Genomic DNA, 24,151 nt, shown 5'->3' on the forward strand with positions numbered 1-24,151 from the left:
GTTTTGCTGGAACTTTGTATATAGAGGTAGTATAAGGAGAGCAGAAAGTTATTATAAATACACACAATCATATATTTGAGGGCCATTTGCTATTATGAAATATTATTAGTATATTCAAATATGATTTAATATTTCATATATTTTTAATTTATATGCAGTTGTATTATAATAATAAAGATTATGATGATATTGATTATTATTATTATTATTATTATTATTATTATTTAATCCCCCTCAGAGCTCCAGTTTCAGTTGAAAAGAAAATACTTTGTGGTCAAAATTAAATGAACTTGCATACTGTTTAAATGTAATGCTCTTAATGTGGCATTTTTCCACCGTTGTATCAAAAATCGTTGAATATCAAGGTACTGTAACAAAGTTAGAAATTTTAGTATTGTGACAACACTAGTCAGTATGAATAACTACAGTAGTTCCCTTTCGAGGGAACTTCAAACTGCATCCTCTAGGGGTCGCTATGGGGAACGCCTCGGTGTGACCCGTGTCTGAAGCATACATTCAAAACTACAACACATTGACCGGCGACAGCCTATGACGTCACTACCGGTGCGACCGCAGTATAAAGGGGTGCCGGGAGAACACGTCATCCTCTTCTTCGTCTTCAAGTGACTGTTTTGTTTGAAGCTTGCATTCCGGTGGTAAGAACGATCTTTCCTTCCCTGGTCATGGCGAGCACTAGTAAGACGTTTAAGAGGTGTGTGGATCCGTGTCCTCGCTATTTGACACCTGATGACTCACACAATCTTTGCGTCGTTTGTTTGGGCGAAGAGCACGCACGCGATGTCCTCGAGGGGGCAATCTGCGTCCACTGCGAGCGTTTTTCTATGAAAAAGCTCCGCTCTCGTCTGTCTCTCTTTTCAAAAAAGGAGGGGCAGCCGTCTGCTCCCCGTGGGAGCTCGTGGGGATTGCAGGCAGATCTGGCCGATGAGTTTAAGAGGGGCTTTCCCTCACGTGCTCTTCGGCCGCAGACGAGGGCAAGCTGCTGGATGATGATGATGCAATTTCCCTGACATCATCTGATCCAGCGGCTAGTGCTCTGCTGGGTTCTGCCCAGGAAGAGCAGGAAATGTCTGAGGAGGGCGAAGAAGTCGAGACTGAGCTCTCTCAATCCTCCTGCCCTGCATATGATGAGCTGTTGGAGGTTATGGAACACGCCACGGTGAGGCTCGACTTGCCGTGGAAGTGGGCCAAGAAGGTGGTGCCGAGGGGTAATCTCAACGAGCATTATCTTTCTGACCATAGCCCCCCAGCTCAAGTGAGCCTTCCATTCCTTCTCGATCTCCGTATGGAGAAGAGGCCATTTTCCTCTCGCATCCATAAGTTCCAGCATACAAGATATGCAAACATTGAGGAGATGCGTGAAATGAGAGGATGCCCCCTATAGAAGAGACACTACCTAGCTATCTCGCTGTGGGTGAGACATCCTCTCTCAAGGCTCCCTCCTTGCAATCTAAGCCCCTTCAGAATACATCTAGCTTAAATGGCAGGGAATACGCAGCAGCAGATCATGCTGTCGCTTCGTTGTACACGATGGCGGTGCTCCAGACGTACCAGGCTGATCTGCTGAAAGACCTGGATAAGGGTCAAGGCCTTTCCCCTAATGAGGTAGCTGAGCTGCGCCGCACCATGGATCTTGCTCTTCGTGCCACTAAGTAGGCCGCCACTGCTATGGGCAGATCTATGGCGGCCATGGTGGTAACGGAGAGACATCTGTGGGTGAACTTGGCAGATATCGGGATGAAAGAGAAAAGCTTTCCCCTCGATGCTCTGGTTTATTCTTCCGAACTTTTCGGTACCTCCGTCGAGACGGTGGTCTAGAAGTTTAGGGAGGCGAAGGCACGCTCAGTGGCCTTCAAAACCTTCATTCTACGAAGGTCCAGGTCTGAGCCCGAACAATGCAGGGGTCCTGGCCCTTCCCGGTCTGAGGATCAGAGATGGGCACAGAAGGTTAGTGTGACGACTCGTGCCCCTCCCCCACCTGCAGCTGGGGCTAGGAGGAAGAGTGAGTCAAAGAGAGGTAGGCAAGACCTGAGGGAGGGGATCCAGATGAGGCGTTCTCAACACTCTCGTCCGGACCAGAGTAAGACCTGAAACATCTACTCACCTCCCTCGGGTGCCCTCATCTTCCCCTTCCTAATTCCTCTGTAACCACCATCAACTCCACCTGACCGAGGTTAGGTGGGAACCTCCTCCTCTTGCATTGCAGTCTCTCATGCTGGACCTATGATGTTTTTGGTTAGGTTCCGTGTCTAAGCATAGAAACTACCTTACTGATGGTCCGGACCCGAGGTTTCTTCGGACATCGCTCCTGAACTGAGCTAATGCGCGGGAACCATGGTGGGTGAGTACAATCCATTTCAAATCTGTTCACTGGTGGTTGTGTGAATCCTTCTGCTAGCCTTCTTTGCAGTGTTTCCGGGACCTGTCTGTTGTGTTTCTGACCTTGTTTTGGGTAGGTCCTCGGCTAGCACCCCCTCTGCTGGACTCAGAACCCTTGCTATCGACTCATTATGGCGATGGCCTCACTCGTCGATACTGGATCCAGACTGGATGATAGCCCTGTTCTCGGCTTTATGCCTCCTGGATCATGTAGCCATATCATTAGGCTTCTATGGGAGCCTTCTTGGCTCCCCAGTACAGCACTGCAATCCCAGGACCTGCGAGATGCCCCCCCTCGCTGTAGAGGGTCATCTATGAGCATGTTGCTCCCTTCCGAGCGTCTGAGTTCCCTCCCCTCCGGAGGAGTTGAATTCCCCACTCCATGGGCTTCCTTCCTCTGCCTCCCTGATACGCTGCGTTTATGGTTAAGCTTTCAGTACACTTACCCTTCAGGATTATGTTTAGTAACAGCCTCTATGACCCCTTAGTAACAGTATCCTCTAAAATTCTCGCTGTGGTAAGGACGCACATCAAGCATTTTGCATTCTTTCTAAAATCCTGTATGGTAGGGGTTACGCGCTGTGACTTCGTGCTCTTTCTTTGAGTCGGTCAAGCCCCGGTTTCACCTTGGGCACCACTCTACCTATATATCCCCAGTGATACCGACTTGAACGGGGTGTTGCTACCAAGGGTCTGTTGAGACAGTTGCTTCAGCGAGCTCATGGAGAGCAAGCGGTAGCCCCTGGGTGACAGGCCAAGACCTAGTTACTATCCTAGTCGCTTGGTCGTATCCCCTCTGATTCCAAGCCTTTGAGATCTACCCTGGGTCCAGGAGTAACAGGTAAGTTTCTGGGGTATGTAGCTCAGGCCTTTGGCCGAAGGGCATAATGTCACTGACAGCCGTCGAACCGTCCCAGGGGCAACTCCCTTTAGTTTTTGTAGAGTTTGTACTTAGTGCTCGCCTTTGTGCTTGGCATGCACTCCCCTCAGCATGGTGGCATGGGTTCCCCATAGCGACCCCTAGAGGACGCAGTTCGAAGTTCCCTCGAAAGGGAACGTCTCAGGTTACGTATGTAACCATGGTTCCCTGAGAAGGGAACGAGACACTGCGTCCTCTAGTTCCCTTGCCATGCTTCAGACACAAGCTTCAGATGAAGAAGCAGATGACGTGTCCTCCCAGCGCCCCTTTATGTAGTGACCGGTAGTGACGTCATAGGCTGTCGCTGGCCAACGTGTTGTAGTTTCGAATGTATGCTTCAGACACGGGTCACACTGAGGCGTTCCCCTTCTGCTCCTTAAAGGTTTGTACTACCCCTACTTTAAAGACAAAAAAATATTTTTTATCATTTTCACAACAAATTTCACAGCGAGGCAAAATAGTCATTAATTAGTAGTGTTATTTGTCAGTATAAACAGCTCAATTTGTATGCTTACTTAATACAATATGTGGGGTGGTGGTTGTTAAGGTATTCTGAGTGATTTTAGTGTGTTGAAATATTAATCAATTCAATAATATTATTAAAAATTGCTGTGTAGCTGCTAAAGTATTCTGGGTGTTGCTGTGGTCAGTATATGAACAACTAGATTTGTACATTTTTAAATAAAATGTGAGTGGGTAGTTGCTATTCTGAGTATTTATTTTTATTATTATGTTGCTATGTGGTATTCTGAGGGGTGTTTTAAAGCAATAAGCCCCAAGAAGCCGTGATTTATGGTGATTTTTAGAATGGCTAAATCCTGGCTCAGACTACAGGAGTTTTAAATTCCTAATCAGTTATGAAATCTGGTTGCAGCACACACATAAGGAGAAGCTTTGCAGATTTCTTCCCGCAAATCAAGATTTGAAAATCGTGGCACATCACACACTACAAGATATGATTAAGATTATCATGCCAGAGGGAGTGCCTCACGTGATATCACGCAGCAGATCGTCACTGAAGTTTCAGCCATAGATATATATACGTACCTATACATATCTATGGTTTCAGCAACAACAGCTTGCAGCTTTCTACACTTCTACACCCGGTACGTTCAAAACTGAGGCAATTTCACCCCAGCGCTTCTGTTTGTCCTTATGTTTGTGGTACATTTTCAACACATTTTATAGACAGGTGTGTTATTGCAAAACTTCCACAAGCAGTTTTCTCCATCTCCACTATACAACAGACCCGTACTGCAGCTTGTTTTGCGGTCGCGCATTGGCTATTGTTAAAGTGCTTATGTAATCCTAGCCGTGATCATCCCTATTTATAATCCTAAATATCAAACATGTTTGATATGATCGGGACGGCCCCGATTTGTGTGTGAGCAGATCGGGAGGTGCAAGATTCGATCTGGAAACACCTCACATTATCTGATTTTTTTCTCTGATTTTTGGGAGGGGAAAATTGGGGCTAAATTGGCCTAAAACTCATGTAGTCTGAGCCCGGCTTAAGGGCCGCTGTTAGGTACAAGGTGGAGCCGAATAAATTACTACATATACCTGGTGAGGTTTCATAAAATAAACACAACGCAACAAAAATGTTTAAATTTATTGGTAACAAATAACGATTCTTCCACCAAGTATTGTTTAGTAGAATGGTTGTCAAGCAACACAGAGACGCAGCGGCACAGAAATACAGATGTAATGATGTCACAGGTGTTTATGTGTGTTTATAGAGTATTTTACAATATCCTCAAACACGGCTCAGCCAATCATACCTCATCAAAGATCGGAATTATCCATTTAATATTAAAAACTATCAGGATAATCGGATGCTATTATGCTAAGGTATAGTGTTTTTAGCATGTGGCTTTGGTGTTCTGGGTGGTTGCTAAGCATTGTTTGCTTGCCCGATGCAAAATAGCCAAGCACTTTTCTATAGTATTGTTTAATGTCTATAGGTTTTTCACCAGTTTTATCACCCAAAAATTGTCCAGACATTTAAAAAATGTATAATATACCAGAATGGTACTCTAAAAATAATGAATTTTTCAAATAGATTTCTCAAACATGCTCTCCTAATGTTCCGAAAAATAGTCCTGCCCCAAATTCACGCCACTGGTTGAGTCAGAAGTTAAAATGTCGGACCGCTCAAACAAAAAGAGTAGTGTTTGACAGCGTCACCATGTTTACCCACTTCAGGAAGTCAGCCAACCGGATTTTAGCATTGACAAAATTACACACTCCACCTTTAAATCTTATGCTTGGCGGAAAAGCAAATGCTGGACGTTGGTAGCTTGTGGTTGTATGTTGCCTGTATGACATGTGAGTTTTTTTCTGTCTCTGTCAGGCTGGAGAGGAAGATGACAGCTCTCAACCCAGTGCTGTTCCTGCTCTGCGGTGTCTCTGTGTCTCTGACTCTGAAAGTGGTGTCAAAGAGAGGCTCAGGTATGTCCAATTTCTCTCTCTCTCTCTCTCTCTCTCTCTCTTTCTATCTCTCTCTCATTACTCACAGAGGGCTTGCTCTTCACTTTAAAGTGTAACATCAAATATTATTTCACGGCGTAATGAAAGCTGCTATGCTAAAATGCTCTCGCAGGCCATGTGACTGTACATATTAAAGCTTAATTTAATGCAGCATTGATTGTGAAGGTCATTCTTGTGTGCTGAGACAGTGAGTGTGTATGTGTGCTTTCCTTTACACAGAAGTAGGCATGTACATAATCACCAAACTGCACACACACACAAATGGGAACACTTGTAAATACACACATACATTTTGCAACAGAGAACAGGTTGAGAAGAGAGCAGCGCCTGCCCATCTGTCAGAGGTGATACTCTAATGTGTGTGAGGGTGTGTGTGGGGGGGGTGTTTAAGGGAGCGAGAAAATGTCTGTGTGTGTGAGTGTGGGTGTGTGAGTGTGGGTGTGTGAGTGTGGGTGTGGGTATGTGTGTGTGAGAAGGTGTGCGTGTGCGTGTGCGTGTGCGTGTGCGTGTGTGTGTGTGTGTGTGTGTGTGTGCGTGTGTGTGTGAGTGTATGACTGACTGAGAAAAAGAGCACAAAATGTGAGCCAAGACCACCATGTACTCCAGATAATTAGGTGCAGAGAGGTGTTATGAGGTAAGCTGCAGTTTGATGTTCCTCAGGACCAGAATTTTTATTTCCTGATACCCCAATTTTCTGTAGCATAATGACAACACAAAAAAGAGTTACTCAGTTACTGAAACATAAGGCGTCCGCTGAAAATTATCTCAAAATATGAACCCTATTTCAGCGTTGACTAAAGGAACAGTTATTATGTACACCCTGATGGAAACTGGCGGGAGTCTTTTGAGGACAACTTCAGTATCTTGCCTTAAAGTCAGCATGAAATGACATTCACAACCCATTATACTTCCATAAGTAGCCATATTTCCGATTGAAACAGGATATTCAAGTGGAAAAAAATGTAGAATGGGAGTTGATTTTATCCATGCGCAATTAATTGGATTGTGAAAAGTGGATGTTATGTACCAGACTATAGCCAGATATGCATGGGTGTTTGCTAAAACAGTGCCTAAATAGCTATTTGGTTTTCAGTTATCCACTTCAATTCAACGTCAAGCAACAAGGAAAGTCAATTCAGAGGTGAAATGATGATAAAATTGATGATATTTTTTGGATTGACATACTGATGAAACTTGAACAGGCACGCTGTATTTAAAGTTGGCATGAAATGGAAATTCACCCTATATTTTCTAAATGCATGTTAATGATCTTATTGTGAACAGTTAATCCATGCATTTTTTTTTGACCATCGTAATTTTTAATAAAAATGTCATAACTTGATCTTCTCTGGTATGCTGGACTTCTCCAATCATTTAGTCCACTTAAACCTCTGCCCATTTTTGCCATCAACTGCAAACTCACATTCAGATCTGCCTCCATTGTGTCAACTACCAACGGATAGAACCAAATCCCCATCCAAATTTTTTTAGCACTAATTAACTAGCACTAATTTATGTTGCAGTAGTTGTCCTAGAATTGGCTCATAGTGGCATAGATGTACTGCACAATCATGCAAGTTTTAGGTATTCATTCCATTGTTGAAATGTGCTATTCACAGCCAGCTACTATTGACTTATTGCATAAACAAAGGTTATCTGATAACAAAAGAGTTACCAAGATAATGAGTAGTATTTGGTTGGTCATGTGCTCACAAAATAGTGACCACCCGATAATACAGCTTTTATCAGGCAAATGATATCTCACGTTAGTGTCCATCATTTTAAATTATTCTCTAAATAAGTACTATTCATTTATGCAGGGGTAAAACTTTTTTAATGAGCACAAGATTACTGAGTGCAACTTTAAGAAAGTAAATAGAGTCCATTTTGATTTCATGGTGATTTTAAATGTTATGAGTCATGTTATGAGAGCGCACTTCAATGCAGCCTTGAAAAGACACTCGAAATCCACACATTTGAGATCACTTAATGCACAGCCTTACAGAGACTTTTGACCATGGGGGTGTTGAAGGTACAGTACTTTAAAGGTTTTTTGAAGGCACTCTAAAATTACAGTTGTGCAGGACTGCCACCTGTGTGATAAAAGCATGTAATGTCTAATATAAAGATGTACTCAAATTTGTACATGCTGGCTTTCCTCTAATAGGAATGTCTGAGGATACCATCTGTGGCTTGCTGTGAATTTCCACAAAAATATTTTTACTGCACTCCATTTGTAAAAAGAAAAGAAAAGAAAAAAAGTAGCACCACAACTCAGGTAACACACAAAATTCATATAGCAGCTTTAGTCAAAACACAAGCTTCATATTTTCCAAATTCTTATGTGCAATAATATTTCTTAAATGAAATGGGGATGTGTGTTGAAACCAGCAAGAGAGTTTTATTGGACTACTGGTACGCTCTGCACTGTTCAGCTCAGTGACGCTTCTGACTGTATTGCAGCAGAATCAAAGCTTCAAAGACACTATTAAATGTCAGACACATCAACATCTCCCGTGCTGAAGATGAAATAATAACTCTTTCCCTTTCCATCTGATCATCTCAGCAGAGGCCCAAGGCATGTCCCAAACATCAGTATGTGTACACGAATGTGTGCGTATTCGTGACCTAGCGACACAAACACACATCTCATCAGCACAGTATGCATTCCTCTTGATGTGTTTTAAAGGACTTCACAGCTGTAATTGAACTGGGCCATGCTCTGATTGGTTATGAAATATCAAGCTCTAATTGTCTTTTGCATTATGGATTATGAAGATGTTGAAATTTGTATGCAGATTCATGAAAAGAGATTTGAGAAACGAGGGGTAAAATGTCAGAAGAAGTGAAATGGTTCTGTTCTAAAGAAATTATTTAAGTTGATTTAAAGCTGATTCATTGATGCGATTTACAAGATTTTAGCTGATAATATTCATATTAGGCTTGTAAAAATAACATTTGGTGATTTCAAGGAAGGGCAAGACCTTATAAAACAAAATTTATCTTGCAAATGGACTCTAATCAAGGTAGACACCATGTTTAATTTGACGTGAATGAAACCAAGGCTGTGTGGAGTGGAAGTGCAGTATTTTTAATGGGTTGTACTTGTCTTAAGTTATGTAATAAAAAAAAATTCACAACCAATAACACAACATTTTTAAATGTTTTTTTATCTATATTTCTTTGTCTAACAGCAATTGTACTGTAAATTGCTATATAGCATAAATATAGCATCTGTCTTGACTGGGTCCCTTCTCTCACCAATATTTTATTGGTTATCCATGAAATGCAGTATAATAAATGGTTCGTTCAAGTCCTCCTGGTTTGTTTTTACGAGTTGGGAAGTCAGGTGCGTTCAAATCCCTGTTTGGCCGGAGAAAGATGCCGATTTACTTTTATTCAGTTCAAGTTTTTATTCAATTTGTGAAGCTCCTGTAAAAATTGTTGTCGTAAATATGATCTTTCCAACATGACTTAAATGCAACTGAAAGGTAATTTTCATGACTTTGATGCATCTTTTGTTTATGTTGCACAGGTTGTCTTCTTTTTATACTGACACCTAGTGGTGTGGACGGAGCATCGCGCAAAATGTAAATGTTGTTAGTTACTGATGGGATTTTTTAATAAATCTGCAAAAATGTCAACAATTCTGTGTTTTTCTGTCAATATGGGGTGCTGTGTGTACATTAATGAGGGAAAAAAATGAACTTAAATGATTTTAGCAAATGGCTGCAATATAACAAAGAGTGAAAAATTTAAGGGGGTCTGAATACTTTCCGTACCCACTGTATGTAAATGCATTCAGAATTAGCTTTAATTGATTTATTCAGCAATCAGAAATGTTGAGTATTATAGAGAAAGCCTAGACTAAGTTAGTAGCATTCAGCTGCTCATTATGACAGCCCCCATGAGGCAACTCGTGTCATGTAAAATAAAACAGCTTTTATTAAACTACTAATATGATATATCAAAAGTACTATTTCGTTACATATAAAACATTTTAATGAGGGAAACTTTAAGGGTTAAGGGGTGATACAGCATGTGTGAGCAAAAGATGTTTATATCTAAATATCTAATGATGGAAATCTGTGTGTTTATACAGTGAATGTGAAAGTTTGACGGTATAAATGAAAGAAATTAAAATAAACCACTACAATTCTGACACGCACAAACACACACGCACGCTCAAAGTGTCAGTTCATCCTGTCTCATTAAGCAAGTTCCTCTCGCTCACTCTCAATCTATGTCTGTTTTTTAAATGCTAATGATGGATTAGCCCGTGCTCTGGCCTCAGGATTTTCTCTCTTTATTCCCATGTTTGTTTCAGTTCTCTCTCTCAGGTCTTTCTCTTTTCTCTCGCTGTCATGTTACTGTGACCTGCGGACCCTCTCTCTTTATGAGAGCCGATGAAAGGCCTCCAACGATAGAAAAGACTTCAATCCCTCTTTTCTCCATCTTAGTCAACTAAAGGAATTTTTCCATTATTCCCCTCTGAGCTGTGAGAAAATTGTTCTCTCCCATTGGTTAACAAGCCACCTGCTTGCCCAACGAACCTGCTCGACCTCCGTCGCCATGGCGAGCCAGAGGCGGAGGTGAGCGGATGAGAGGTATGGGAAAAGATCAGAGATGAACAGTCTCACTATTGTCCGACAGAGACCTGCTCGAGGTTGGCGGAAACTCTGAAAGGTCTGTGTGCGGTCGAGGAAAGGTCAAAACAAGGGGTGGGTAGGAAGACACTCGGGCGGCACGGCTTGTCGTCATGGAAATGTCCTCAATTTGCCTGATGCATTCTTCTGACTAAGACAAATTAGAGGCGGACAAAGCGATTTTTGTGATCGCTGATCCGAGAGACTCCATGGGAACAGTAAATAAGAGCAGCAGTGCATTGTGGGAGATTAAAATCACTTGTTTGACCCAAAACACATCAGCTTAGAAATATGTGATACATAATGAGTTTATATGAATATACCTACTCAAAATAACCATAAAGCACGGAGAAGCAAAGGAGCCCTGTTCCACCTCTTCCTCTCGCTCTCTCTTTGTCTATCTCTACAGAGAGCAGTAGGAAATGGAAATGCACACTTTATGGGTCTGGGTGATTGGATTTGCATGGCATCAAGCCAGCACAAACACACACACACGCAAACACACACACTAAGACACAAAGTGTCTGAGAGAGCAGTGGTAACTCAAAGTCAACATGACGGTTTTACTGGGGTGCAGTTGCTCTCAGTGTCTAAAGCAAGCAGCCGTTTACTGTTGCACTAAATACCGACTAGCATTTGCCTCAATATCAGAGAGAGAAATTGCCGTCTCAAATTCAAGCAGGGAATGGAAAATTAGAAACCAACATTTGAGTTTCCTCTTAAAAGAATGGCCGTTAATGCACAAGTGCGTCAAAAGAGCCAATCGAGATTGTCAAAATGAATTTTAGATTGCTCCAAGCATGATTATATACCATATCTCTCAATTGCAAATAACTGTTTCATCTTTGAAACTCTCATTATCTCATTTAATGGAAAATAGGACTTGCAGTGCACTCAATTCTCTTGGTTTTTCTGTCCAAACTCTTGCATTTATTTCTGAATGCAGTGAATTGATCATAATTGCTGCTGAAAAGCCATTTTTACTCTCTCGTGTTCAGAAGTACTCACTTTACGTTTTACTGCAACACTTCAAATTGGCTTTAGACACATTTCAGGTTTCTTTTCATTGTGTGTAAAAGCCTCTGGAAACCTGCTCGAGTCTGTCTAGCCCACCTGTGGCAGGATGACAGCGTGTGGCGTACTTCTGCTTTATTGCGTTTGATCAGATGCCTTTGCCAAGTCTTATTAAGATGTTCCAGTTTAAGTAAGTGCGAGATATACTCTATATCCTTAAATGGCTCTTTGTTAAACCAGAACATTTGAATTAAATGAGATACAATGGTTAATTTAATATTACTGTAATTGACTCCAGTGGTTGGGCATTCCACGGTAATATCACAGAGGACTGCCTTCTGGTTGAAAGAGGGCGATAGAGACGGGAGGAGAGAGTAAGAGTGACAAAGACGGAGAGTGAATGTTAGGAGACCTCGAGGGATGAGGTGACCTACAATTAGTGACAGTAACATGATAACTCAAGGCCAACAGCAGTCCATAAGCATATTTCATAATTGATTACAGAATATCTTCGGAGGACGAATATTTATACAGATCTAGTTAGGGCCAATTTTAGGGCGTATTAATGAGGAAACGAGGCTTAAAACGAGACCTGTGCTTTCTTTTTCTTCCCTTTTCCGTTAGATGTTGAATTATGCAATTATGTAAATTCTAGGTTGATGGCTGCAGAGGAAAACAAGTTCCATAACAAATATTCATCCCATGTGACCATGATAGAGATCTGTTCAGTCCAGTCAGTGTTATTATTCTTAACTGTTATGATAAAATGTTCATATGCATCTCTCTTTTTTGTTACCCTATGATTCTGACATTTCAGATAAATTCTGTTCTATTAAAGGAATAGTTCTCACAATAGATAATATTAATTGTTAATATGGTTCCTAACCTGTTTTTGTTTGTTTGTTTGTTTGTTTCTGTGGGAAGAAATGTCCAAGATGCTCTTGCAGACAGTTACCAGGGGCAAGAAACTTTTTTAAGAATAACAAATCATTTTTTGTATTTTCCTCACACACAGAAAACTGTTAACATAAAGTTCTTCATGTGGTAAAATCTATTTTTTTTATAATCAATGTAAAAATATAATTAAGTAATATAATTATCTAACATTACTTAATCAACCTAAATATTATGTTACACCAACAGAACTGAATTTAGTGGTTAGATCAGGTAGAAATAGCTCCTTAAGGTGACAATTGCAGGTCACTATTTTTTACAGTTCATAGAGCTATTGCATTTATTTCAGAAGACCCGAAATATAGCTTTATTGTGCTTTTTTGCCTTATTTTTAATATTTCTGGAGCTCATCAGTCATGATTTACTGCAATTGTATGGGGGAAAAAGGCATGAATATTACCCTAAACATGTCTTGTGCTGTTGCAGTGAAGAAAAACAATCAATCATGTTTGTAATAACATGATGGTGTATAAATGATGACAGAATTATTCTTATTCTACTCATTCTTTCTATTCTTTTTTTTCTTAATTTTTTCTACATGTAGCCATTTTATTCTAGGGCGAAACACCAATCTGATGTGTTAATCATGACCTCACTGCTTGGAAATGCGTCTGTAGTTATGGAAACTCTGTAGTGAAGCATTTTAACAAGGTTCTTATCTAAGCATCAGAAACCCACTTAAACTAATTCTCCACCTCCATCCACCCAACCACACACACACACACACAGAGAGAGAGAGAGAGAGCTCCCTTGAAGATGAGTGATTCCCTCAAACTATAAGAAACAAGTACATAGAGAGAAGATTGCATGATTATCAAGTAAGATTATCTCTCTTTTTATCTACACCTTTATTTTTTATGCATTTAATTAACTTGCTCAGAAACAATTCAAATAATAATAATAGTAATAATAGTAATGAACCTTGATTTTTCTATCCATGTTGTGAGCATTTGCCAGGACTTCACTATTGCTAAGGTGTTTTAAGTGTTCTTTTGCCTATTGCGATGCAGTTGCTAGGGGGGTTCTGGGTAAGTCAAAAAAGTCTCTATAATATTCTGGTCTCTAGATATGACACAGCGCCCTCCTTCATTGTAATTCTGGGATTTTTTCCCCCACATTTATTTGTAATCATAAAATATCTATCCGGCTTAGAAAATATATTGCATAATAACCTCTTTATGTCCGCAGCACAAATGATGCAGGATGAGTTACGTGCCAAAGTTCAATACTTTGTTTAGTAGTAACAAAGTTTAATCATTTAGAACAGAGCCCTAACATTAATAGTGATCCAAGCTTTAGCTGTTGAAAACTAGTCAGCATTATCAGTAATGGCAACATCAACATGGTTTTTTTTTTTTCTTCACATTCACATTTGTTGTCCTCTTCTCCTTTTAATCTTTCCTCACAGGTAAATGCAGTAATGTATTGTTGTGACTAGGGAATACCACTGTCATTTGGTTCTATATGCGCTTTCATTTGTGTGTGTGTGCATTTTATTTCCCATGAGCACTGTAGAGGGGAGAGAAGGAGAGGGAGTTGTTTGATCTTTAACAGGATTATTCATCCTCTTTCCCTTTTATTTATTTAATATCCTTCCTTTATGCGCAGAGCATCTGGGCAGCATTTAAAACATTAAACCACACACATCTCACTAGAGGCCCGTGCTTTGTTTGTGTGTTGTGCATTTGCGGTGCATGTGGAGGCGGAATTCCTTGACCTGACAGTCCTGTAGCATGATCGATACTGTGCTGAATTACACATGAGTCTGCAAGCCACACATTTGCAAATCCTCCTCTTCCTTTAAAATCTCTCACATAAACATACATGCTCAGGTCAGCCCTATAACTGCAGACAATGGTACAAGATGTTTGCACTGTACATACTGTACGTCATCATGATTTAATTAATTGAAATGTCAGCAGTTAATTTTCTTTAAAAGGAGGAAAAAGGGAATCTTACAGATTCAATAGAAGTTAAGCGCTATTGACAGAATCTGTGAGATGCAGCTGGATAACAGAAATGTATTTATTCTAAAACCCCCAAAAATAAAAAAACCGTGTGCAGTAATACAGTTACAATCCCTGCCGGTATGAGACTCGAGCCCACAACCTTTGGGTTACAAGTCCAACTCTCTATCAATTAGGCCACAACTTCCCCAAATTATTATAATTATTTAAAAATATTTTAAGAATTATTTTAAAGAATTTTAGAATCATATAATGAATTAATTGTACTTTAATTAATAATTATATCTGTCTTTATTTTTATGTAAATCTAAGTAAATGAAGATTGATTCATGAAAGTGACTCAGATCAGAATTAAAGACATCAATTTCTTTCTTTTTTTTCTGAGCCATAATTTTTGTTATTTTTGTCTTTTAACCCTGTTTTAGAGGATGAATTTCCGGTTAAGTGCTGCTGATGAAAGACCTATATATATTTTTCTATATATATTCAAACAGTTTCTTTCTTGTATCGTTGGATGTATGGTAACGTGTTTAATGTTTAATTATTTGGCTGTTCTTTAACGCTTTTTCAATCAATCGTAGACTTCCATTGTTAGCTCGTTTTTGCACATGTCGTAATGCCCTGTGTGTGGAAAAAAACCTCTATATTTGCCAATGTGTACGCGTTCAACAGTCTTCTGCAGAGCGAGGTGATTGTTGTTGATGTGTATGCATTGAGAGGTTATGCATAGAGAGGTTATTGTTGGTGTGTGTGTCGAGGCGTTGGATCATGGTGGATTAGCAGTAATCTTGGCCAGTGACACTCCCCAGTGGTCGGATCACTAAGCACGCAGCCTCTCAGTCTTTCTGCTGAACACATCTCACACAGAAAGAAGCCAAACAACCTTTTTGCGGCAGCTACAAGCTTAAACTCATTGAGGTTTGGGTGATTGACTCACATTTGCGTTCACACAGACATGGAATTGCTCAAGACAGTTGGCGTCTTAAACAGTCAAGTGATCATTAGTACCTTACTTAGGGGACACACACAAACAAATAAAAACCTCTTAGAGTAAGCACACAGTGAGAGAACACTAATCTCTTTGTATTCAGTTTCATTTTAATAAACCATGCATTTTAATGTGAAAATTCCTCATCACAAATGGCTCATTTTTACTAATGACCCTTCAGAGGAGCAAAACCTCAACTGGACTAAAAATCTAATATCTGTCTCAAGGCCAGAGCCGTGATTCAACCTCCCTAAAATGTTTTCACGGTTTCAAAGCAGCACTTTACTTTTACTGCCATTAAAGCCTGCATGAAATGGTTTAAGAAACACAATTTTCTTTCTTGTTTTGACATATTTCCTGTTGAAACGGGTAGCTGGGGCAGAACAAATCGAAAGGCTTATGCTTTTTCAAATTGCCAACTGCTTTTAAGTAGTACATCACAGCCTGGCAAAACCATGATTTACTATTCGTTATAGCTAGTTGGTGACAGGTGGTATTAGAGAGACATCAGTATAGAGAGCATTTTATTCTACAAACAATTAGAAACACCCCTGCAAACAATATCCTTTGGTCATTAATATTATGACGAAAATATATTGTTAAAATATCTCAAATGTAGTAGTAATAGTAGTAGTAGTAATTAAGTCTCTTATGCTCACCAAGGCTGCATTTATTAGATCCAAAATATACAGTAAAAACAGCAATGAATAAAATTTTATTTATTCCTGTGATGGCAAACCATTCAAGAACCCAGTTCTCTAGTCTCGCATGATCCTTCAGAAATCTGTATAATTTTATATCTAATAAAAGATAATTAAACCTAGATAATTATACCTAAATGTTATGTATAACAGATATACAGCATGTATCCCACGAAAATGTAATTTTCAGGTTTTTGTTTACAATGTCATCAAGAAAAAAAAACAGATCTGTGTCAAATATGAAGGGGAAAATCATATTTAGGCCACATTCAGCTGTAATGTGAACGCAGCCCTGTCACATGGAGCTTCAGAGAGATGAAAGTGCACTGCTACAGAGACCTGAGATAGGATTGTGTGCATGTGCGTGGAGGGATTCAGATGTAATTTGCATGAAATGCATCCAAAATCTTAATGATTTGCAAGCTGGTTGTTTTATCTTACACAATGGGAAGGAAGGGGAGTGTAGAGAGAGAAAGAGGGGGAGTGTTCAATCAACTTCTTGTTCGTTTTCTCAACCTCCTGTTTTTCTCTGACTGTTTTAGTGCAGTAGGTTGTGCAGGACTGAGAACATGTGAATGTTTTATAGGCTTACATAAGGGACCTCACCCCAGAGACAACCGACCTCGTTATCGTTCATTTAGCAGTGAAAAACAAGATAGTTGGGGTGGGGGTAGATGAGAGGATGAAAAGAGAATGGGGAATGCAGAGGGAGAGGGCAGAGAAAAGCATGTACATGCAGAGAAATCGAGCATGATGGGATATATTTGTGAAGTGAATGCAGGAGAAAACTGGCATTGGGGGAAAGAAGCAGGTTTCAGGTGTGCGAGTGATCCGAGTGTTCCAAGAGAGAGAAAGGGTGGAAGGGAGAAGTAATGCAGTTGATTCCAGTTTGATTCCATTTCGTTTCTTTTATCTGTTATCCAGAGTGCCTCAGGGAAGCTTGGCTTGTTAGCATTGCTTGGGCAAGAATGTAGGGTTCTTAGCTGGAGATACAGATGAAACATCTCTCTTTCTCCTTCCTTCTCTTGCTTTCCCCCCTTTTGCTTACATATAAAAAGGTCAGAGTTTCCTATAGTGGTGGGGAGCCGTTTAAAGCACACCTGACATTAGAGTGGAAGCTTGTCTCTACATACCTCAGCCCTCATACATCTGGAAATCATTGCGTAATGTGCAGCCAACCAAAGATAACTGTGTTTGCATGTGTGCATTTGAAAGCCACATGCCTGTAGTGTATAGGCCTGTACCGGTAGTTTATTGGGTCAATGCATTCAGATTAAATATGACTATGTAATTGCCTCATCTTTCTTTGACTGTGTTATTAGCGTGATGTGACTCACAGACCCTTTTAGATTTAACACTCATGTTCTGTTTGGGGTCCCACAGACCTCAAGGCAATGAAAAATATACTATAATAATATTTTAATAGCTTGAAAAATACACTTTAATTCAATATGAAATGAAGATGGAGCCTGTTTACTTTTTGAATGCAAGTTCCTGGTCTTATTGTGAACAATTCATCAGTGCACGGTATTTCAAAGAAAACAATCGCTTTTGCTCATTGTAATTTTTCCTAATTTGTCTGCTCGTTTCACTTATGCTGCATGATTTATTGAGTATTGTTAACCAATACCCAAATACTTATTTTAGCAATTTTCAGTCTGGTCCCATTCTGGTTTGTAATGCCCACTTTTCATGGCCTGCTAAAATAAATAAATGAAATAAAAATGTATCAAAAACATGATTAAAAAAATTTTGATTCTTTGATGAATAGAAAGTTCAAAAGAACAGCATTTATTTGAAATAGAAAAAAGCTTTTGTAACATTATAAATGTCACATTTGATCAGTTCAAGCATTCCTACTTTTGTAATGCTCGAATATGCATGATTAGATGATGAGATTGATTGGTGTACACACTGTACCAATACTGTGTATTGTTTAGTGCATAAACAGTATATAGGTTATGTATATAGGAATATATATATATAATAGGAATACATTTAGAATTACATATAAAAGGAATGAAAACATTTTTTGCATGATTAGATTGCAAACTGTACCAATATAATTGCAGTTGTTTCTGCAGGGAACATTGACCATAAACCGAAACAATGTTACTAAAATGGATAGGCACTTTTCTAAAGTGCATGTCTGCATTGTGGCAAAACAGAGAGATAAAACTTCAGTCATATGTTTCTATTGGGGTTTGATTAAGATCTGATGAACTGATTTAATGAAATTCAAATAAAAATAAGATGTTAATATAAAAATTGCTTTTCTTATTTTAAGTGAACATCATTCAAGTCTCTGTGTTTACAAACATAAAAAAGTAAAGTTGATCTCAATAGGACATGAAAATAAAATGAAACAGCTGGACTTCAGCACCAGGGACAGTGGCAGAACTGGAGAACAGGGACTAATGGAGAGCAGGGTATGATGACACCTGAAGAGGTTAACAGGGTTTAGTAGAGTCATTTCACACAGTACAGTTACAGCATACTGATGCAAGACAGTTGTAAGACAAAACAGATAGAAAACAGTGAGAGATAGAGAAAGAAGGAGAGTGGAGTGGGAGAGAAGGGTGATGTAATTGTCGTATTAAATGTAATTGATTTGGCAGAATGTGAATGTCATCAAATAATTTTTATTCGATATCATATTCATTTAAAAGATTCAGCAAACTGCCATCTATTGCCTCAGCATTTTCACAAGTGATGAGCATCTGGGTTCGGCATGAAGGAAAATGTCTTGAGGGGTGCATATTGTACATGAGCAGTATGTCACTAAGCATTTCCGCACAGTTTATGTTGTTTATTTTCACACCTTTTAGCATCAACAGAAAGCAAAATAATGAGTGGATGTTCTGTCCTCCACATCGGGGAGAAAATGTTCTGCAAGGGGTTTCACTTAATTTGAACACAATTGGGAAGTTATTACAGAGACGGATTTAGCCATTTGTGAATTTGGTCAAGGGCAATGCAGTCAACCAGCAACACAGAGGACTGTGCTCAATGACAAGAGCTTTTCTTTTCTGGAATAGAATCGTAATGTAGGGGATGAAAGGCTGTATAATACGCCTTTGTGTTTTTAATGCTCTCAAAACAAGTAAAAGGAGTGTTTTGTGAAGAGCCTGTGATATACGATTCTCATGAAAACTGTCAAAAGTAAAAAAAAATAAAAAAAAACATTATGCATAAATTATGCATAAAAAAATGCATCCTGGTCTCATAAAAATACGTACCTCTGGGTACTTTTCTGCAACACCATTTTACATACCTTACTGCACGTTTCGCTGCAGTTTCAAAGAGAAATGTCCACTGAGTGGCGCTAAAACATGAGTTCAATACGTGAACCCTGGCACGTTTTTATTACGTTGATATAGGTATGTATTGCTGTGTTTTTATTACATTAATATAGGTACGTATTGCTGTGTTTTTATTATGTTGCTTCATGTACGTATTGTGGCGATTCAGAATTCAAATATCCGGGGACTGTTGCTAAAAGTTAATGCTTTATCGTGTTGGAAATATGCCCTACACCAAACCAAACCCTAAAAATTGTATTGGAAGTGTAATTTATTTTTTTTATTTTGACTCAAGTCCCATTCGTTTACATGGAGAGGGCAGGGTTTATTACCTGTACTGCAGCCAACCACCAGGGTGTGATCAAAGAGCCCGCAGCTTCACTTTTCAGGATGTGTGAGGCACACCCGAGCTGGATATTTGATGTTAACATTCAAAAGCATCAGTTTTCAAATCTCCCAGCATATTAAAATTGTTTTGAAGTCATAACATAATATTCTTCAAGTAATTGTGCGAAAATTACGCTTTATTAATCGAAACTCTGTAAATTTGTGTGAAAAGGAATAAAAGCTGTCTGAGTTTTACTGCCTCTAGTGTTCATTTCTTTTGGAAACTGCAGTAATATGTACTTCTTGGTACGTATTTCACGTCTCGCGAAAAAGGGCCCCCATGCATGTTTTTGCCATGAGACCAGGTAGAAAAAATGAAGCCTATTTTAAAGATTATTAAGTCTTTTAGCATTGTGAGATTATTTTTATGACAGCTAAACACATATACCCTCTCCAACTACCACTTTAATGCTAAATCATTTGAATTATGAAGTATATTTGAACAATTGTATGTACTGTATACATCATGCTATTGTTCTATAGTACTGAATTTATTTGGCACAATTTTTAACAAAAAAATTAATGACAGAATTTTCATTTTTGGATGAATTATCCCTTTAATAGTCATATAAATAGACTTTATTTTCTTAATGTTTTATTTTGGGCTTTTTCTATTGAATTTATGGTGAAATATGACCTACACTGGTAAAATGTATGTGTGCTCTGATTGGCTGTTTCACAGTGCGCTCATTTCAGTAGCTCACACCGCAGGAAGGAAATACAGGGAAAACATATATTTCAATACTGTCTCTCGCAGTTATATCATTGGGTAATTATACTGTATATCGCCATCATCCTCAGTCATCTCACGTTTATGTGGTAAGTGAAATCTTATGTACTGTAATGTAACGGGCTACCGCTAGCAAGCAGCTAACCATGTCCCTTTAGTGGCTCGCGTTGTTTTATTAGAACGCGCGTTATTTGTTTTCTGTTCCTTTCTGAATACAGACACCAATCCATCCCTGCACAGCCTGGAACATAACATTTATTTCCATGATCTGCCATTTTCGCTATTATCCTGGCTTGTTTCTTCACAATACCTGCAGAACTTCTGATGATTCGGCTGTGCAGGTTGGGCTTGCGGCTGGAATAGAACATGGGCGGGTATATGCAAATGTTGGGGGCGTAACTATTAGTGATCCTGACTGTAACGTCACAGTCGGTGTTATGTTCTGATTCGCCTGTTTTTCAGTGGTCTTTTGCATGCACGAGATTTACATAAGAAGGAGGAAACAATGGTGTTTGAGGCTCACGGTATGTAATTTCCATGTACAGAACTGTTATTATTCAACTATGCCTAGGTAAATACAGTTTTCCATTCTATGGCACCTTTAAAATATACAAGCATCATTTTTGCATCACACTTTCTAAGTAAATCCAAATTGTGATATAATTGTATGTAAAACTAACAAGAAAACCTTTGTTAATGTATAAATATATGAGTTCACTCAACATTCTTTACTTAAAAATATAAGCAAAGTGATTGCAACTTGTGTTAATGTAACATTCTTTTAGATCATGAGCTATTGAATAAAACTGGTCTGTCTACTGCTCTTGAACATTCAATGTCTTAAAATAAACGCAAAACATACAATGAGCTCAAAATAAAGCATTTTACTTTGGACAGAGGCTGCATTTCAACAAAAGGATTTCAGACAATTATACAAAAATAAAGCATTTTGTGGTAACACTTTCTATGAAGCCTGTATTTATAACACATAATAAGAGTATTCTTAAGTCATTATAATGAATGAATAATGCATTATAAAAAAAACTAATCATAATCATTGATGAATCTGAATGTAGTGTTTACATGAACGCTAAATAAAGTGATCGGGTTGGTGCGCGTTTATATGTCACAAGCTTCAGATCGGAATTGATTATTTTTGACATGCGCACACTGCACAAATATATCGTTTTTCACTGTTTGCACATAATAACCACTCTTTATTTGTTTTTAATATCAGAATTAATATTTATCCATTTATGGATAAATATACATAGAAACCGCTGTGCCGTGCTGCTAATATTTATCACGCCGTAAAAATGCCCCTCCCCACACCCAAAACGGGTTGCCTGTGGATGAGAATCTGAAACAAGGACCGGTGGAACATTGTCCTGCTCCACTGTCCTGCTCTACTCCACTGATAGGAGAGTTTTATAATGACAGGACACGCATTTATACAACACTTTATTCAAAAGGAAGAGCCGTTCATTCCGCGCGTCATACGTCATTACGCTATTTCTGCGTCATTGCACATGCGCAGTCCTTTCAGTTTCGGGATTCAATCCGATCGAGTATTTACATGCACTTCCAATCATATTAGAAAAGGAATAAACCACCCCCTTCAATCCGATCGAAATTTTATTCCGATCGAGCTCAATCGGATCGATTAAGGTGTTTACATGAAGGCTTTTCAGTCCGATTGAGCCGTCAATCCGATTACAAACGGATTATTTGGTTGCATGTAAACGTAGCCATTGTTTATTTAAGATCTGCACAGTATCTTACTACATCTTGGGAGTTTTTAGGAGAGTGTTTTTGAGTGTTGCCTGTGAGGCTAATGTGATTATGCTGTGAGCTAGTTTAAGATCAGTTGTAATACTTTCAAATGAAAAAATGCAATGTTCCCTTTCGAAAGGGAACTCAATGCTGTGTCCTCTAGAGGGCGCTAGGGGAACGCCTTCAGCATGACCAGTGTCTGAAGCATGAATGAAAAAACGACAATGAACTTGATATTGGCAGGTGGAAGCCCATGACGTAAGCAAATGAGCGGCTGCGAGTATAAAAGGAGCACCTGTGGAATATGTCATCCTCTTTTTTGTCTTCAGGGATCCTTGTTTCTGGAGTGTGATTGGTAAGGAAACGATGTCTGTTGTGAGACGCTTTAGGAGATGTGCAGATCCGTGTCAGCGCTATCTGACACCAGATGACGCACACAACCTTTGCGTTATGTGTTTGGGCGAAGAGCACGCGCGTTCTGTTCTCGAGGGAGCAGAATGCGTTCATTGTGAGCAGTTCTCAGTGAGAAAGCTCCAATCTCGTTTGTCCCTTTTTTCGAGGGAATTGGGACAATCATCTGCCCCCTGCGGCTCGGGTCCTGCCGCTGCTGAGGCAGCGAGGAGACTGAGATCGTGGGGATCACAGATGGAGCTGGCTGACGAGTTCGAGAGAGGGGTTAATCTCTCGCACTCGTTCAGAGACAGGAGAAGGGATCTAAGGGGAAAGATCCAGCGCAGACGTGGCAAACAGCCCCAAACATGTGGGGGATCCGGGCCCATCCCGGTCTGCGGATCGGAGACAGGGCCAGGCGGTGAGTGTGGCCACTCGTGGTCCTCCTCCGAGGAGGAGTAGATCACAGAGGAGGCGGGAGTTCAGAGACAGGAGAAGGGATCTAAGGGGAAAGATCCAGCGCAGACGTGGCAAACAGCCATCTGGAGCTGGTACTTGAACCTGTAACCCCCCACTTGGTTTAATTTGCAATTGAGAGTGGACCCTGAGGCCGGGCCAACGGTGAGGATTCTTTCTGAGGGTCTGGAATCGGGGTTCATTATAAGTGTATCTTCGGTGAGTGAGTGTTGCTAGGTTTCCTCTAGTTTTAGAGCGTTATTATGCTGAGATCTCCACTCTTAAGAGCTCCTCAACTGTGGCTAAATGTTGAGGCTTCCTCTCGTCATCCTGCTGAAGCCTCTGCTCTCCAGAGCTCCGCTTAGGCAGTTGTTTCGGTTTGTAGGCTCTTTTCTTTTTCGAGCCTCACTAACTGCTTCTGGCGTTGAGTGTAGCTAGGTCTCCTCTCACTTTAGAGACCTCCACTCTTAAGAGCTCCTAAACTAGGATTGAGTGTTGTTAGGTTTCTTCTCGTTTAAGAGAGTCATTCTGCTGAAGCCTCCGCTCTGCAGAGCTCCACTTAGGCAGTAATATGAGTCTGTAGGTTCTTTCTTTTTGAGCTGCACTAACTGCCTCTGGCGTTGAGTGTAGTTAGGTCCCTTCTCACGTTAGACAGTCGTTAGGCTGAGACCTCAACTCTTAAGGGTTCCCCTACCAGGGTCGAGTGTTGTTAGACTTCCTCTCGTTTAGGAGAGTCATCCTGCTGAAGCCTCCGCTCCCCAGAGCACCGCGTAGGCAGGAATGTGGCATTGGGTGTAACTAGGTCTCCTCTCATTTTTAGAGAGTCGTTATGCTGAGACCTCCACTCATAGGCCCCTACAAGGCTTGAGCGTTGTTAGGCTTCCTCTCGTTTAAGAGAGTTACCTTGCTGAAGCCTCCGCTCCCCAGAGCTCCACTTAAGGCCGCACTGACGGCCTCTGGCGCCGAGTGTAGTCAGATCTCCTCTTGTTTAGAGAGGCATGATGCTGAGACCTCTGCTCTTAAGAGCTTCTAAACTA

General features: G+C 40.0%; 1 protein-coding gene across 2 annotated transcripts in view; it reads left to right on the plus strand.

Annotated features, from left to right (window-relative positions):
* LOC107600393 (interleukin-1 receptor accessory protein-like 1-A) overlaps positions 1–24,151 on the plus strand; it is an 83,849-nt gene that overhangs the window by 15,030 nt on the left and 44,668 nt on the right. For both annotated transcript variants that reach the window (XM_016292282.1, XM_016292283.1), the window contains exon 2: positions 5,670–5,767. In XM_016292282.1, coding sequence (XP_016147768.1) covers positions 5,683–5,767 — 85 coding nt within the window. In that variant the 5' untranslated portion in view covers positions 5,670–5,682. The remainder of the gene's footprint in view (positions 1–5,669; positions 5,768–24,151) is intronic.

This window comes from Sinocyclocheilus grahami, unplaced genomic scaffold (genome assembly GCF_001515645.1).
Source record: "Sinocyclocheilus grahami isolate Dianchi unplaced genomic scaffold, SAMN03320097.WGS_v1.1 scaffold283.1, whole genome shotgun sequence".
Classification (NCBI taxonomy): Eukaryota; Metazoa; Chordata; class Actinopteri; order Cypriniformes; family Cyprinidae; genus Sinocyclocheilus; species Sinocyclocheilus grahami.